Source organism: Malaclemys terrapin, chromosome 7 (assembly GCF_027887155.1).
Source record: "Malaclemys terrapin pileata isolate rMalTer1 chromosome 7, rMalTer1.hap1, whole genome shotgun sequence".
NCBI classification, from domain to species: domain Eukaryota; kingdom Metazoa; phylum Chordata; order Testudines; family Emydidae; genus Malaclemys; species Malaclemys terrapin.
Window position 1 is genome coordinate 58,128,410 of NC_071511.1, and position 17,019 is coordinate 58,145,428.

The following is a 17,019-nucleotide window of genomic DNA, read 5'->3' on the forward strand; positions in this document are numbered from 1 at the left end:
GGGGGGGTTCAGGGATAAGGGCAGAGGGCTGCGGGTGTGTGGGGGTGCAGGGCAAAAGGCTGGGTGTTGGGTCGAGGTCAGGGCAGAGGGCTGGGGGGGCGTGGGGGTGCAGGGCAAAAGGCTGGGTATTGGGGGGAGGTCAGGGCAGAGGGCTGGGGGGGCGTGGGGGTGCAGGGCAAAAGGCTGGGTGTTGGGTCGAGGTCAGGGCAGAGGGCTGGGGGTGTGTGGGGGTGCAGGGCAAAAGGCTGGGTGTTGGGTCGAGGTCAGGGCAGAGGGCTGGGGGGGCGTGGGGGTGCAGGGCAAAAGGCTGGGTGTTGGGTCGAGGTCAGGGCAGAGGGCTGGGGGGGCGTGGGGGTGCAGGGCAAAAGGCTGGGTGTTGGGTCGAGGTCAGGGCAGAGGGCTGGGGGGGCGTGGGGGTGCAGGGCAAAAGGCTGGGTGTTGGGTCGAGGTCAGGGCAGAGGGCTGGGGGAGTGTGGGGGTGCAGGGCTAAAGGCTGGGTGTTGGGGGGAGGTCAGGGCAGAGGGCTGGGGTGCTCAGCTCATGGGGGAGCCCCCAGCTCCCTGCCCTGAGCGGCTCATGGCAGGGGGCTGGGAGGCATATGCCCTGTTCCACCCCCTGCTCCCAGGCTCTGTCCCTACCTCTCTCTGCCTGCTCTACAGAGCAGCGAGCACGCTGCCGCTTGGCTCGGCTCCCCCTCCCCCTCGCAAAGGCCATCGCCGGCAGGGAGAGGGAGGGGGAGGGGGAGGAGGAGGGCCCGGAACACACTAAGCTGTGGGAAGAAGTGGGAGCGGGGGGAAGCTGGGGGACCCTGGCGGCTCTGCTCAGCACCACTGACTGGGCCATTAAAAGTCAGGTTGGCGGCGCAGTGGGGCTAAGGCAGGCTCCCTGCATGCCCTGGCTCTGCGCAGCTCCCTGGAAGCATCTGGCATGGCCGCTCCCTAGGTGCAGAGGCAATCAGGGAAGCAACGTGTGCTGCCCCCACCCCCAGCGCCGGTTCTGCAGCTCCCATTGGCCAGGAACAGCGGCCAATGGGAGCTGCAGGGTCAGTGCCTATGGGGGCAGGCAGCGTGCAGAGCACCATGGCCCCTCCACCCAGGGGCTGCAGGGACGTGGTGCCGGAGGCTTCCGGGAGCAGCGCGGAGCCAGGGCAGGCAGAGAGCCTGCCTTACCCCAGCTGCATCACTGACCGGGAGACACCTGAGGTAAGCGCCGCCCAGCTGGATCCTGCACCCCAAACCTTCTGCCCCAGGTCAGAACCCCCTCCTGCACCCTAACTCCCTCCCAGACCCTGCACCCCCACCCTTACCCCAACCCCTTGCCCCAGGATGGAACCCCCTCCCTCACCCAAACTCCCTCCTAGAACTCCTACCCCAGCCCTGAGCTCCCGCTTGCACCCCAAATGCTTCATCCCTGGCCCCACCCCAGAGCCCACACTCCCAGTCAGAGCCTGTGCTCTCTCCCGCACCTCAACCCCCTGCTCCTGCCCCAGCCCCAGCCCTGAGCCCACTCCTGCATTCCAAACGTTTTGGCCCCAGCCTGGAGCCCAACTCCTGAACCCCAACACCCCTAGCCCTACCCCAAAGCCCTCACTCCCAGCTGGAGCCCTCACTCCCTCCCGCACCCCAACCTCTTCCCCCAGCCCAGTGAAAGTGAGTGAGGATGGGATAGAGAGAGGGGCCTGGAGTGAGTAGGGGTGGAGTCTCAGAGAAGGGGCGGGGCCTCAGGGAAGAGGTGGAGCAGGGGGCGGGACAAGGGTGTTCAGTTTTATGCAATTAATAAGTTGGCAACCTAAAGGGGTGGCGTAGGGGTGGGGCCTCGGAGGGAAGGGGCAGCACGAAGGTGGGGCCATGGGTGCTTATGCCCCCCCCCCCCACATTTAGGGTACTTCTGCTGCTACTAGTCAGGTCCTCCCAAGAAAGCAGACAGAACCTTAGATGATGAGTGCTGTCACTCTTTGAAATGCTGAATGGGGGAGATGGGTAGCCATGGCAACTCAGCTAAAGGTGCCTCAGGTGAAATTGGACACGTCTCTGGGAAGTGAAGTGTCTCCTTTCATGTGTGATGCTGGAGATTAATCGATCTAGGAGGTCCCTGTCCTCTAGAACTCTCTGGCATGTTACCCAATACTCTGAACCAGGAAGTCTTGTTGTATTGACTGTGCAGCTGGTGAGGGAGTGATGCTATATGAGTATCACATCTCCCTGATCAATAGAAAGAACAGTCATTGGACGACTTGGCTCCAGTTATGTGCACTTAGGCAGCACTTGGATCAATAAAGGGAATTAAGCTTCATATCTGCTGTAGACAGGATCTACCCAGAATGCCAGCAGTCATGTTGGATGCTGTGAACAGCGAATCCACTCAGAATTGGCTGTGTTGGTACAGTCACAGTCACATCTTTGGGCTGATTTCTCAGCCTAGGAGAGGAGCCAGGGAAGACACGTTTATCTCGTGAAGGCCATGACTGTCCTATTGGAGCAATTTTTGAAGGACCATCAGTGTTCATGTGGGGAAGGAGAAGATGGCGGGTTCTGAAAGGCTACTGCAAAAGGGGTGGGGGGCGTCCCCTTGTCCTCCTACTTCTCCCTCGGATCCTGTATCAGTCACTCAGTTACCTTCTTCGGCTAAGGAGGACTTGATGGGAATTGGCTTAGAGACCATCAGCACAGCTCCTAGCCCTGCTATGGTAGACTGTGCAGGTGCTCCTTTCCAGGCCTCCCACCACTACAGGAGCAATGTCACCATCATGATTTCTGGCTTTGCTCTAACCAGTTCTTTACAGTCCCCCCCCCCTCAATTTTTTTAAACTTCCTTTTTCCTCTCCTTTAAAAACAAAAAACTAGAACACAGTGATGGGAACCTGGACTTCTGCTGCCACAGACCCCTCATTTGCAGGTTCCCCAAGGATCAGGTTTCTGTCCAGTTTTTTTTGACATCTACACTCAACCACTAGGAGAACCAGTAAGATTTTTTGGCCCAAACACCAACCACAGCTGGCACTCAGCTCCAGATATCCTTCACAACACACAAGGATGCCAGAGCCATCTGGCTAACCCAGTGACTGGCTGAGATCAGAACTATGGAATGGACTAGGAAGATCTGCTTAAAGTTGTCTAGCAGAGGACAACACCGAGGGATTGCAGCTATAGTGCCTTCTGCACATGTTGAAGATGCACACCACAGCTAGTAGAGCCAGGCTGCAATCTAGGAGTTCTCTTGGACTCCTCACCAAAGTTAAGCTCTCACTGCTGGCTAGCAGGCTGTGTCCCATCTTTGTGGATGCTGACCTGGTCTTGATAACACATGCCTTTGTTACATTTCAGTTGGACTACAGCAATGCAATCTATCTATGTGTGAGAATCAGCCATGAGACACATACAGCCAATACATAAAGCACAGGTTACTGCAAGCATAAACCTTTCCTCCACTTGCTATGCTGGCTTCCAATAGAACGTTGTGCCAGATTCAAGATCTCCATCCTCCTCTTCAGCATTCTTAATTATACTGGGCCGAAATATGTACGTGATCACTTCATATTCTGGAACTATAATTGCCATCAGCAACTCTGCTCCTTTGGCACAATGGGATAGTCAGGGCCGGTGCAACCCATTAGGCGACCTAGGCGGTCGCCTAGGGTGGTACAATTTGGGTTGCGGCGACCTTCCGCCGCCTCTGTGGGGGGACGGCATTTTGGGGCGGGACTTTCCGCCACCTAGGGCGGCAGAAAAGCTTCCGGCGCTCCTGGGGATGGTCCATCATGAAGGTAACGCTCATTTTTACCTTCTCAGTGGGCTGGCAAGAGAGACTGTGGAACTCTCTGTCACAGGAACCAAGAATCACCTTGAACCATTACACTTTCTGTTCCAAATGAAAGGTGCATTTCTTAGACCTCACCTTCACTAATAAAAAAAACCCCTTAATTTACCTATCTCTCGTTCTCTCCAAAATCATGTTTTATCTTCCCCTGGGGAGAAGAACAGAGAAGGGGCATCACATTGCTTAATGAACCTCTGGAAGGTGTTTAGATACCAAGTTGAGGTAAGGCCTAAGAGCCCCAAAAATCTAGAATGTGGTCTTCCAAAGTTGGCATGTGTCAATAAAACCATCCATCTGTTTAGGCAGGAGTGTGGGTGTTCCGTGGCTGTGGTGGCAAGATTAATAATGTCTGAAAATATCTGGTGTATCCACCGCAACCATATTTAGCCTTTGTGTAATCGTCCCCCTTTTCACTGGCGACAATGAAAGAAAATACGCAAAGAGCTTGTAGATTTCATTAGGCTCAGTAGTTTATTCAAACATCTCTTTTGCACACGAAACCAAGGCTTGCACTGATCTCTGGGAAAGAATGCAATTGCAGCTCTGAAAAGAAGCCTGTTCCAGTGATGGCTGAAACACGGCAGAGGTCAGCAGCCTGGGATGGAGGGGGTGCCGGCTGTAATGCTTGGTGCCATCATTTGCAATTCAATCCCATGCGGCCCCCTTTTAGGGGAACAATTCACTAAATGCAGAGTTGTTCTTTTTTTCTAATTCACCATATAATTCACCTCCCAAATTCAATTAAGAAGCAATCTGTTCATGACTCTGGAAGCAAGCTGCTTTTTATTTATAAATACAAAATTATTTTCCACTCCAGCAAAGATCCCCAGGCCATAAGAACTCCGCGTTAACATCTGAACACTGTCCTTTAAATATGACTGGTGCTCTGTAATGAATAGTATGATTAGGAGTATGGAGTAGCTTCTGTATAAGGAGAGATTAAAAAGACTGGGACTTTTCAACTTGGAATAGAGATGACTAAGGGGGGGTATGATAGAGGTCTATAAAATCATGACTGGTGTGGAGAAAGTAAATAAGGAAGTGTTATTTACTCCTTCTCATAACACAAGAACTAGGGGCCACCCAATGAAATTAATAGGCAGCAGGTTTAAAACAAATAAAAGGAAGTATTTCTTCACACAACGCACAGTCAACCTGTGGAACTCTTTGCCAGAGGATGTTGTGAAGGCCAAAACTATAAGAGGGTTCAAAAAAGAACTAGATAAATTCATGGAGGATAGGTCCATCAATGGTTATTAGCCAGGATGGGCGTAGAGGGTGTCCCAAGTCTCTGTTTGCCAGAAGCTGGGAATGGGCGACGGGATGGATCATTTGATGATTATCTGTTCTGTTCATTCCCTCTGAGGCACCTGGTATTGGTCCTGTCGGAAGACAGGACACTGGGCTCTTATGTTGAGGGAAAGAAAACCTAAGGATGTCAAATTCAGCTAGTCAGAAGAGCAGTGTTGAGACGATTTTAGTGGATGTAATAAGTAGCAAGATGAAATGGAACAAAGGGAAATTTTCAGATTGGCCATCATAGCTGTAAGTGAGTGATTAGGTCCCAAGCAGCCCATTTTGTCAATCCAGGTTTACACTAGCTCACACATGTAGTGACTTTTGTCCAACTGAATGGTAAGTGTCCCAAACGATGGAGCTTCCACCACTTCCCTTAGGAGACAATTCCACACCATACTGCATCTCCCTGCCAGGAAGCTTTTCCTGGTGTTCAGTGTCCCTCCTTCCACCCCACTGCTTCTAGTCAGACCCCTTTGTCCTATCCTGGTGAATTCAGATATTGCAGCATTGGGGAGAAGGAAAGATGGGGCCCAGGGATGGTCACACTAAAAGACATGTACCGCCTATGTCAAATCATGTCGGGTTGGGGGAAGAAATTCCAGCCTCAGCATCCAGAGAAATTCTCAAGCTGGTGGGAGCAGACAGAGGAGAAGTCTCAGCAAGGACTACAGCAGGGGCTGGTGGGCACTGGTTATGTCAGGTGACTTGCTGAGGGGTCAGTTATTTTATTGATGTCAGATGTCAGCTCAGATGACCTAGCACAATCTGCTGATTAAACACAGAGAAATCAGCACAAACAGAGAGATTCATACATTGCCCAAAGCCGCACATGTGTTCTCCAGATATTCAGAATCTTCACTTCCAAGAAGTGACATCAAGTTGTTTTTCTTTTATACCTCATTTGTGTACAACAAATAGAAAATTTCCCAGATTTCACCTTGTGAATGCATACCTTTCATCCCTTTTCTTTATTTAGTTCCATGCCTGTTGTTCAGAGTACAAAGATAATCTGCACCCAGTATTTCTAGCATCTTATCTAATTAAAGACACTGATATCAATTATCTCAAAGATAACCAGCCATACCTAGCACACTGTTTATATTTATATCTTCTAACAGATTCTGCACATTCAAACAGCAGAGGGTACGTACAGTCCACCTGCTAATAAGTTTTCATAGTAAAGCTTTACATCCATGCATGGCATGCTGGGAGTATGGTTCATAGTATACAACTTAGCAAAATCCAAAGCCATCTAAAAATGTGTAACTAACAGGCTGATTGCTCCAACCCTTCCTTCTCACTTCACCTGCCCTCTGTGCTCCCCTTCCTCTTCTCCCCTGCCCTAGTCTTTCAGCATCCCCCCACTGCTCCTGCAGTGTGCCCCCTCCCTCCCTTTGTCTGTCTAATCCCCTCCTATCAATTCTAATAAAATTTAGCTCCTCCTGCAAAAAAAAAAAAAAGAAAAGAAAGAAAGAAATGGTGCCACATATGGTATTTGCAAACCATTGCTCTGCTTGAATGTTACATCCTGTTCCCCACTCTTTGTTGTGTTTATTTAGATTGTGAGTTGACTGGGTAAAGGGTTGTGTCTCATTATGTTTGCACAGGGAGCCCTAGGAGCTACTGTAATACAAATAATAGATTTAGTGGTGTATGGAAAATTGTGTTAGAAATTACAAAGCTATTACTTTAAGTGGTAAGGGGTTACCTAGTCCCGCTGGCAGGCTAGGGATCTGTAGGGAAGCATGTGATCTGGGTCTAGTTGAGTCAGCTGCAGAAAGGCAACCTAGAGTAAGGTGGAGTGAGTTATGCCTGTGTTTTAGGGAGCAGCCTGCTTTGTCTCATTCTGGTTTTGGGTTATTAATGTGGTAGGGTCCTGAATTCTAAGAAATAAAATTGTATTATGCTGCAATCTTCGAGCAAAAGTATTTTATATTCTTATCTAACTTTTCTGTTTTGTATGACATGAACGTAAGATTCCTCCCCTCTCTTGGTCTTTACACTCTTCAGATCATTTGTTTCTCTCCTCTGAACTCCCATGTGTTTGTCAATATCCTTCTGGTAATGAGGTGCCCAGAACTGGACACAATGCCAAAGCCACCTATGGGGGAGCTCAGTGTCTGTCTGGAGCCCAAAAATCACACAAGCCTTTTTTTTGCTGTCATACCACATTGCAGACTGCTGCATGCTGGGTCAGCCACACTCACCCCTGGTCTATTCAGCACTTCTGGTCTCCAGGTGCCTTCTTCCCACTGAACTCAAAACATCTTTCCCAAGATGCACTGGGCTGAGGCTTTCCCAAATTGAATCAGTGTGTGGTTTACTGCCCATGTTTCTAAGCGCTGTCTTTTCCTCTGTGCTTTCTGGTGCTCGCAGCTCATGCTCTGCTGCTGGGGAATGGGGATAAACCTGCATAAGAGATGGCTGCACTAGTATGATGTGTGTTCTTTGGGTCACTTTTCTGACTCACCCCCTGTTGTCCATGGCTTAACAAGACCCCAGACTGCTCTGGTGGAAGCATAGGCTAAGTGCCCCCTTCCCAATTCTGGTCCCCTGCCCCTCTACCCTGGCCCTCAGCAACCCCCGCACTCAACCCAGCCTGTCCCCCCCGTGCCTTTCCAGATGAGTTCCTTGCTGTTGAAGCGTAGGCCTCGGTGCAATCCAGGGTGGTGGCTGGGGCCTGCGTGGGGAGCAGAAAACCTGGCGGAGCTGCTAGGAGTAGGCCTGAGCTGTGACTGCAATTTTACCCATGCCAGGGACAGGGAGCAGCTGGGGAGGGACCGCTTCCCCAGCAACCCAGCTGGGGGCCCTTCCTGCTCCTTGGCTGGTGGCCACCCCCTCTCCCAGCAGCCTCATCCCCCACTGCTGCCCATGGAGGGACTGGGGAGAGGTCCCAAAATCTGCCACCCCTCAAAAATTTGCCACCCTATGTAGCTGCCTAGTCTGCCTATAGGTAGAGCGGCCTCTGCTGGTTGGGCCCTCATAACCTCGTGGGTCCTGGTGTGACTACACCATTGTAGCTATGTCACTGCCTGTTCTCCATGCTTCTTTCCTTCCCCGCAGTTCTCCCATCCCTCTTTCATAGAAGATTAGGGTTGGAAGAGACCTCAGGAGTCATCTAGTCCACCCCTCTGCTCAAAGCAGGACCAACCCCAACTAAATCACCCCAGCCAGGGCTTTCTCAAGCTGGACCTTAAAAGCCTCTAAGGATGGAGATTTCACCACCTCCCTAGGTAACCCATTTCAGTGTTTCCCCATCCTCCTAGTGAAATAGCTTTTCCTAATATCCAACCTATACCTCCCCCCTGCAACTTGAAACCATTGCTCCTTTTTCTGTCATCTGCCACCACTGAGAACAGCCGAGCTCTCATCCTCTTTGGAACCCCACCTTCAGGTAGTTGAAGGCTGCTATCAAATTCCCCCTCACTTTTCTCTTCTGCAGACTAAACAAGCCCAGTTCCCTCAGCCTCTCCTCGTAAGTCATGTGCCCCAGCCCCCTAATAATTTTCGTTGCTCTCTGCTGGAATCTCTCCAATTTGTCCACATCCTTTCTGTAGTGGGGGGACCAAAACTGGCCGCAATACTCCAGATGTGGCCTCACCAGTGCTGAATAGAGGGGAATAACCACTTCCCTCAGTCTGCTGGCAATGCTCCTACTAATGCAGCCCAATATACCGTTAGCCTTCTTGGCAACAAGGGCACACTGTTGACTCATATCCAGCTTCTCGTCCACTGTAATCCCCAGGTCCTTTTCTGCCGAACTGCCGCTTAGCCAGTCGGTCCCCAGCCTGTAGCGGTGGATGGGATTCTTCCGTCCTAAGTGCAGGACTCTGCACTTGTCCTTGTTGAACCTCATCAGATTTCTTCTGGCCCAATCCTCCAATTTGTCTAGGTCACTCTGGACCCTATCCCTACCCTCCAGCGTATCTACCTCTCCTCCCAGCTTAGTGTCATCTGCGAACTTGCTGAGGGTGCAATCCAGATCATTAATGAAGATGTTAAACAAAACCGGCCCCAGGACAGACCCCTGGGGCACTCCACTTGATACCAGCTGCCAAGTAGACATTGAGCCATTGATCACTACCGGTTGAGCCCAACGATCTAGCCAGCTTTCTATCCACCTTATAGTCCATTCATCCAATCCATACTGCTTTAACTTGCTGGCAAGAATACTGTAGGAGACCCCATATCAAAAGCTTTGCTAAAGTCAAGGTATATCATGTCCACCGCTTTCCCCATATCCACAGTTATCTCATCATAGAAGGCAATCTGGTTGGTCAGGCATGACTTTCCCTTGGTGAATCCATGTTGACTGTTCCTGATCACCTTCCTCTCCTCCAAGTGCTTCAAAATAGATTCTTTGCTCCATGATTTTTCCAGGGATTGAGGTGAGGGATTGTAGTTCCCTGGATTCGCCTTCTTCCCTTTTTTAAAGTTGGGCACTATGTTTGCCTTTTTTTAATTGTCTGGCTCCTCTCCCGATCACCACGAGTTTTCAAACATAGTGGCCAATGGCTCTGCAATCACATCAGCAAACTCCCTCAGCACCTCGGATGCGTTGAATCCGGCCCCATGGACTTGTGCATGTCCAGCTTTTCTAAATAGTCCTTAACCTGTTCTTTTGCCACTGAGGACTGTTCATCTCCTCCCCATATTGTGCTGCCTAGTGCAGCAGTCTGGGAGCTGACCTTGTTTTGAAGACTGAGGCAAAAAAAGCATAGAGTATTTCAGCTTTTTCCACATCATCTGTCACTAGGTTGCCTCCCCCATTCAGTAAGGGTCCCACACTTTCCCTGACCTCCTTCTTGTTGCTAACGTACATGTAGAAACCCTTCTTGTTACCCTTCACATCCCTTGCTAGCTGCAACTCCAATTGTGATTTGGCCTTCCTGATTACACCCCCTGCATGCTTGAGCAATATTTTTATACTCCTCCCTAGTCATCTGTCCAAGTTTCCACTTCTTGTAAGCTTCCTTTTTGTGTTTAAGCTCACTGAAGATTTCTCTGTTAAGCCAAGCAGGTCACCTGCCATATTTGCTATTCTTTCTGCACATCGGGATGGTTTGTTCCTGTGCCCTCAATAACGCTTCTTTTAAAATACAACCTACTTGCCTGGACTCCTTGCCCCCTCATATTAGCCTCCCAGGGGATCCTGCCCATCAGTTTCCTGCAGGAGTCAGTTTGTCTTTCTGAAGTCCAGGGTCCATGTTCTGCTGCTCTCCTCTTGGATTTCCTTTTGGAGTCTTCTCCCACCCTGTGAGCATTCTTGCTCTGTTCCCACATGCTCCCCGAGCTGCTGGTACTACCCAGTAGTCACGCTTATACCACCCAGTAGTCACGCTTATACCGAGGGACAGACAGGACACTGGGAATATCCCTCAGTCTTTAGCTGTCACAGGAGCTTTCACTGCTCTATGGTACAGCCAGAGGGAGAAGGATGGATTTGGCATCTCTGATCTGTAGATTGGAACCTCTGTAACACTGGGAGGCCGGGGTGTGTGTTATATAAATGGAGCCAGCATTATTATTATTATATATCTGTATTCCTGTATCGTGGGTAATGGACCTCAGTCCCGGCCCAGGACCCCGTTGTGCTAGGCACTGTACAGACACAAAACAAAAGACAGCCCCTGCCCCAAAAGCTCTGACAATCTAAGTAGCACTGTCCTCCATGACAAAAAGGCCTATTTTCAAATGTGAAGGGTCTTACTAGGATGTCCTGGTCCCACATTCCGAAACTCGGATCAACACTTAGGCCAAAATTTCTCAAGAGTACATAATGATTTTTGGGGTACTCAACTTGAGACAACCCACCCTCTGACACCCACCCTCTGAAAAATCAGGCCCCTTTAATGGGTCTCACGTTGGGCACCAAAGATCATTAAGAACTCAACGTTTTTGGGTCTGTTTTAAGAAGCTAAAAAAGATCAAAACACATTGAGCGAATTCCTCTACTTCTAACCCGTTTTGACATTTCGGTCATTTGCCTTATTTAGTTCTGGTTTTGTTGGTTTTGCTGACTTGTAATTATCTATCATGCTTTGCCTGAAATAAGCCCAGAAATGGCCTCTTAAAGAGAGGCGGACTAATAGCTTTGGCCTCCCGGTCAGATGGGGAAGAGAGGCGAGTTACAAAGTGTACTGTGACTAGAAAAGTTCACTTATGAAATAGGGCACAATTTGGGGGCTATACAGGGACAGTTCGGAAAATTGCTTATACAAAAATAGCACCTCTTTACAACAGAGCACCTGCCTGTATGTATTCAGAACAATACTTTGGTGACACGTTTTTACTGTGTTTTACCTTTTAGCCCTGTAGAACCAGCACAGGCAGGAGAAAGCAGGAGCTGGATTCTGTTCCTTCTCATGATTATCAGCCGAATTGTTTACCAAGTTCTAATCCAGTTACACCTAGCATCACTGTGAACCTAGTCAGAGGGCACTGGGGTTGCACAGGTGTCATCGTGGACACAACCTGAAAACTTAATTACTGGCAATATCGCATGAGTGGGGAAGATCTCAGCTTGGCTCTCGGAGCACCAGCTGAGTTTGCAGGGCTGGCTTTAGCTTGTAAACTGAGCAGTTTCATTCTGGAGTCCTTTGAGACAGAAGCATGCAATCCCACGATGCAAGTTTTTTGTGTCATTTTCTAGCATAGAAGGACACTTCAGACATTCCCCTGCAGCATTCTGAGGCCAGTAGCACCAATGCTAATCTAGTGCGGGAAAGCCAGGCAGTGATGCTGGGCTAATGGGGAAAAAACACAGTGAAACTGACCAGTGTAGTTTCAGTGTCTGAGCTAAGGGACAACCTTTCCTCTGGTCAGGGCTGGTGCAACCCATTAGGCGACCTAGGCGGTCGCTTAGGGCACTACAATGTGGGGGGCGGCGATCGCGGCAGTATTTCGGCGGCGGGAGCTTCTGCTGCCTCTGTGGGGGGCAGCATTTCAGGGTGGGACCTTCTGCCACCTAGGGCGGCAGAAAAGCTGGCAGTGCTTCTGCCTCTGGTTGTGAGACCTTGCGGGATTTGCAAGTATTGGAAGTAGACAGGGAATTTGGCTCTGGCTGAACTGCAAGAAATAAAGTGGAATTGTGCAGTTCTTTATATTCAGTATTGTAATAACACCTAGAAGGGTTGTTGTTTTCAAGTGGGGGCAGATCCATCTTAGGTAGAAATCAATTAATTGAGTGACCCGGGATGATAAGTGGCTTATTTCTTTATCATGCCAATGCCTTTTATTGTATTTAATAGCCACCATAATGAATGTCTGGCTTTGAAATAGCGCTTTCCATTCACACATCACGTTACAAAGATGGTAAGTCTCCCCATTACAAACTGGGGTGCAGAGAGGTGATGTCACTTGCCCATGATCACAGAGCAGGCTAATGGCAGAGCTCCAGTCCTGTGTGCTACCCACCAGGTCCCACACCTGTAAGGAGAGCGATCACTTTCCATCTCCATGGCAGGTCCCCTTCCAGGGATTGCACTGAGAATTCGATGTGCATTGTCATCCTTTTGGTGCGTCTGCTCTCCCTGCCTGCTCACAATGGGCTCTCTCTCTCTCTCTCCTCTCTTTACAGGTGGCCTAGGGGAGCAGTCTGCCGGGGCCAGCCAGAACACCACGGCAACCAGTCGTAGTAGCAAAAAAGTTAAAAAGGGTAATGTGGTGCCCCGCCCAGACCTTTGGGTATCTTTTATTTCCTTTTTTATCCACTGTAAAATAATGTTTTGTCCTGTATATGTGTGCTTGCACTGATCAGACCAGCTTTATCCCTGACGCACCTTCTCGTACCTGGGTGAAGGTTCAGCAGGGGTGGGTTTGGTCCAGTATAGTTCAATGAGGCTGGGTGGGTGCTTGTGAGACTCTTTGCCCCTCTCCAAAAGCTAAGCTAACTGGGGACATGCACCATGTTGTGAAGCAGGGATATGAGCCTTCTCGCTTGCAGGAGCTGTGTCAGTGACTGGTTCCCTCCTAGGTCAGAGTTCAAACACTAATGAGAGCAAAAAGAGGGAGCTACCACTGCCTAGACTGTACCTGATTTGTGGATAAATACAGGGACATCAGTCTCTGGGGCTGGTGTAATTCCTACAGGTGCTACATGCTTTGCATTTACAAATCATTCTTCCCACTTTACAGGTGGAGAAACTGAGGCAGAGAGCTCAAGCAACATCCGGGGCCACATACCAAGTCCATGGATTAGAACTCAGGAGCACCTGGTTTCTAGTCCAGTGCTTGGTCCCCTGGACCATGTAGCTTCAGAATAGCTCCTGCTGACCTACCCAGTGTTTGCCATCTGGCCTCAGGATTAAATTCACTAACTCAAGGAAGAGCAGTTAATGGATATTGTGTAGGGCCTTGTTATCCAGAAGGCTGCATAGTGTTACTGGTCTTTCCACCCACTTCCCATTTGAGACACACCGGTGCAGATACTCATGTTTAAAACAGAGCTCAACCTTTCTGACAAACTGTCCATATCTAGACACCTGAGGCTAGAACATACAGTGTGTGTACACAAGCAGCAGGGACCATTTAACAGCTCCTCTTATCCCAAAGCACTTCATGAGCTACAGTCAGCATACGAGGAATCTCTTCACATCACCACTGAAATGCTGCCACTTCTGGGGTGGTTGTGGCAGCTAACAGCTCACAGAGACATTTACTCATTTCAAGACAGAAAGTAAAGAAGGAAGCTATACTCAGTTGAGACTGCAGGAGGAACTTTAGAGAGGTGGACTCCTATAACTGTCCAGACTAGAATTTGCAGTGTTGTCATAGCCATGTTGGTCCCAGGATATTAGAGAGACAAAGTGGATGAGATACTGTCTTTTATCGGACCAATTTCTGTTGGTGAGAGAGACTAGCTTTCAAAGCCACATAGAGCTTTTCCTTTCTGGGGCCAACAACTCTTTGAATAAGAACAGCCACTGCCGTTAGGCAAAAGATAGGGCCTCTCTCATTTTTAGCCTCTGTCTTAATTCTTTGTGGCATGTGGGAGGTCTAGGTTGGATATTAGGAAACACTATTTCATTAGGAGGGTGGTGAAGCACTGGAATGGGATACCTAGGGAGGTGGTGGAATTTCCATCCTTAGAGGTTTTTAAGGCCTGGCTTGACAAAGCCCTGGCTGGGATGATTTAGTTGCTGTTGGTCCTGCTTTGAGCAGGGGATTGGACTAGATGACCTCCTGAGGTCTCTTCCAGCCCTAATATTCTATGTACTGGGCTCCGAAAGAACTTCCCTTCACATTGATGGCTAGATATGAGGACCATTGCTTAAAGCCACGAACTCTGTAGTCCTTGCTGGTCGCACAATGCTGCCTCACTTGCTACCGCTTCCACAAGCAGCCCCAGCTCTCCCCTGGAAGAGTTGGGACATTGTCGAGACAGTTGTTGATAAGGAAGGGTAGTCTCCTCTAGGGCCTTGCCACAAATAGAAGAGGACGGGGCAGAATCTCGGAGCTGCCAGCAGGGAAAGGACCAGGAGCTGCCAATGGGGTCTAAGCCTGGGGTTGCCCCAGCAAGGTGCATTGGGATCTCTAGGGAGGGGAAAGCACCTACAGCTGCTCTCCCTGTGGTCTCCCAGCTGACACAGGAGCACAGCTACAGAATCTGTCCCGTGGAACTCCTCATGTGCCACAAACTGCAGGCTTGGGCTGGAAAGTGGGGGAAAAAGGCAACTAGCTTGGCTTGAATGGTGGTAATTGTCCATGTGCATAGTCACTAAGCCTTATGGTAGGCCAAGGATGGTGCAAAATGGTGGCTGGGAAAAGGTGTCCATGGGGCCCTCTCTCCCCTTTCCACATCATGCAGCCATCTGAATGCTGCAAGCTGCTGCCCGTGGACTTCACCCAGAGAGTGTCACTGCACCCTGTTAAAGGTCCTACCTCGATGGCAGCTGGTGCAGAGAGGATGAGCCACGACCCGGCCCTTGTCCTGCTTCTTCCCTATAGGGCTCCTAGACCCACTGTCTGTTGCAGAGTCCCCCAGTCCTTGCATGGTGAGATGTGCCTAGTTCTGAGGACCCGAGTGCTAGTCTCCTTCCATCTCCCTCACCCTCTTTGCACCCGCAGAGGGCTCCCCCAGTCTAGCCCATAATGCTGTAGAGCACAAGTACATGTGTCGGGGGTGGGTGAGAAGGCAAGTGGAGAAGGTGGCTTCTCCTTCATCTGAAGCACCCGGCATTGACCCCTATAGTAACCAGAGTGTCTGACTAGCTGGCCCATGGGCTGGTTCTGGGATAGGTCGTTCCTATGCTTCTAAAATGCCTGATGCTCCTGCTCCCCTCTGCAGCCACATGAGACCCCTTCAGACAAATGCAACCGAACAAAAGGCAAATTCCAGGCATTGTGTCCTCGCTCAACCTGCAGCTTCAGGGAAGGCATTTGACAAGCAAGCATGGGCCCTGCAGGAGGTGGGCAGGGAGTTTGAAAGTTCATCCTTCCATCCCTCTGCTCTGCCTTAATTTCCTTCTCATTGTGCAGCACTGCTCAGCCTTGACAGCGCTGATTTGCTGCTTCACGTCTCCGCCAGGAGGATGAATGGGAGTGGGGCTCAGTCTGCAGCCCCTGCTAATCACGGTGGGCCATGGGGACCCCTCTTGCATGGAGAGTAAGGCTCAGCAGGCTCTGAGTATTTTTATAATGAGGCTTTTAAAAAAAACCCAAACCCTGTGTGTGTAACTGATTCAAGAAGTGAGGCTGGTAACTGGCTCCACAACAGCAGTGATGCTGACAACAGCGCAAAGGCACCTCTGCCTGGAGCTTCAGCAAAACTTAAGCGATCCATGAGCCCGGATTGCGCCCCCCCGGTGCGCGAGCAGAAGGGTATGGATCTGGACCCGGGGTGCTCCTTCTTCATGACTCACCCCTCCAGCCAGTTCACCATAGTCCTCCCTTTCCAGGGTGTCAGAGTCCCACTGGATTAGCAACCCACTTGCCGGCCCAGTCAGCCTTCCGGGCCAAGGCCAGATCCAGTGCCACTTTTCCAGCAGCTGGTAGAAGAACCCAGGCTGGCCCACTACTCCAGGTTCCAGTCCAGGGACCTTACACCTGGCAACCAGCTCCCAGGCCCTGGGGCTACTTTCCTAGATGCCTTCCTATTTCCCTTTTTATCTTCTGGACCGCCTCTGAGTTCATGGGCCCAAATGTCCTCTTCTCAGGGAGTAACTGCAGACTACTACTTCTCTCCTCTGTAGCCCCGAACTCACCTCCCTTCTCTCCGGGAGCGGCTGCAGACTACGTCCCCAGCCATCCCCTTCTTTTCTTAGCCTGCTGGCTGTATACAAGCTCAGACTGTCCCTGCTGAGCTGGGCTTCACCATCAATTGATATTTCAGTCTCTGGCTCTCCCCCAGGTTGTTAATTGTCCTAACAACCTACTCTGCCTAGGTGTGATGGACACCCCATCCCAGGGTGAAAATGGAGTTGTCAGTGGCCCATTCATTCAGCCCTCAGCCTCAGCGCTGATGCTGTCAGCCAGGGTATCGGTTAGCTTGAGTCATGTCACTGACTTGTCTTTGTGATGGGTCTGCTTGTCCCCTGGGTACTGGACTGAGGGTCTGTCCAGGCTTCAGCTGGGGTATGTGACTGCAGGAGGTGTGGACTTACCTGCACAAGCCTTAATGTAGCCAGCTCAGGTTCCAATAGCAGGGCAGCACAGGCTTCAGCGCAGATTGTACAAGCCCCACTGGAACCCTGGGTAATCACTGGGCAGCTAGCCCCCACTGAAGTCCATGCTGCTGCAGCTTCACTGCTATCAGTACCTGAACTAGCTAGATTAAAGCTAGCTCAGGTGTGTCTACACCTGCTGCAATTCCATGCTTTCATAGCAACGTAGACCTATCGTGAGACTCACCAGTTGGAAATTTCTGTGGGCCTTACAGCCTGTGTATAAGTGTTCTTTAAAACA

The 17,019-nt window shown here is 50.4% G+C and overlaps 1 protein-coding gene across 1 annotated transcript in view; it reads left to right on the forward strand.

The window, feature by feature from the left end:
• TLL2 (tolloid like 2) overlaps positions 1-17,019 on the forward strand; it is a 187,085-nt gene that overhangs the window by 90,721 nt on the left and 79,345 nt on the right. Inside the window, exon 3 of the mRNA XM_054036164.1 lies at positions 12,695-12,772. Within this exon, the coding sequence (XP_053892139.1) occupies positions 12,695-12,772 (78 nt within the window). The remainder of the gene's footprint in view (positions 1-12,694; positions 12,773-17,019) is intronic.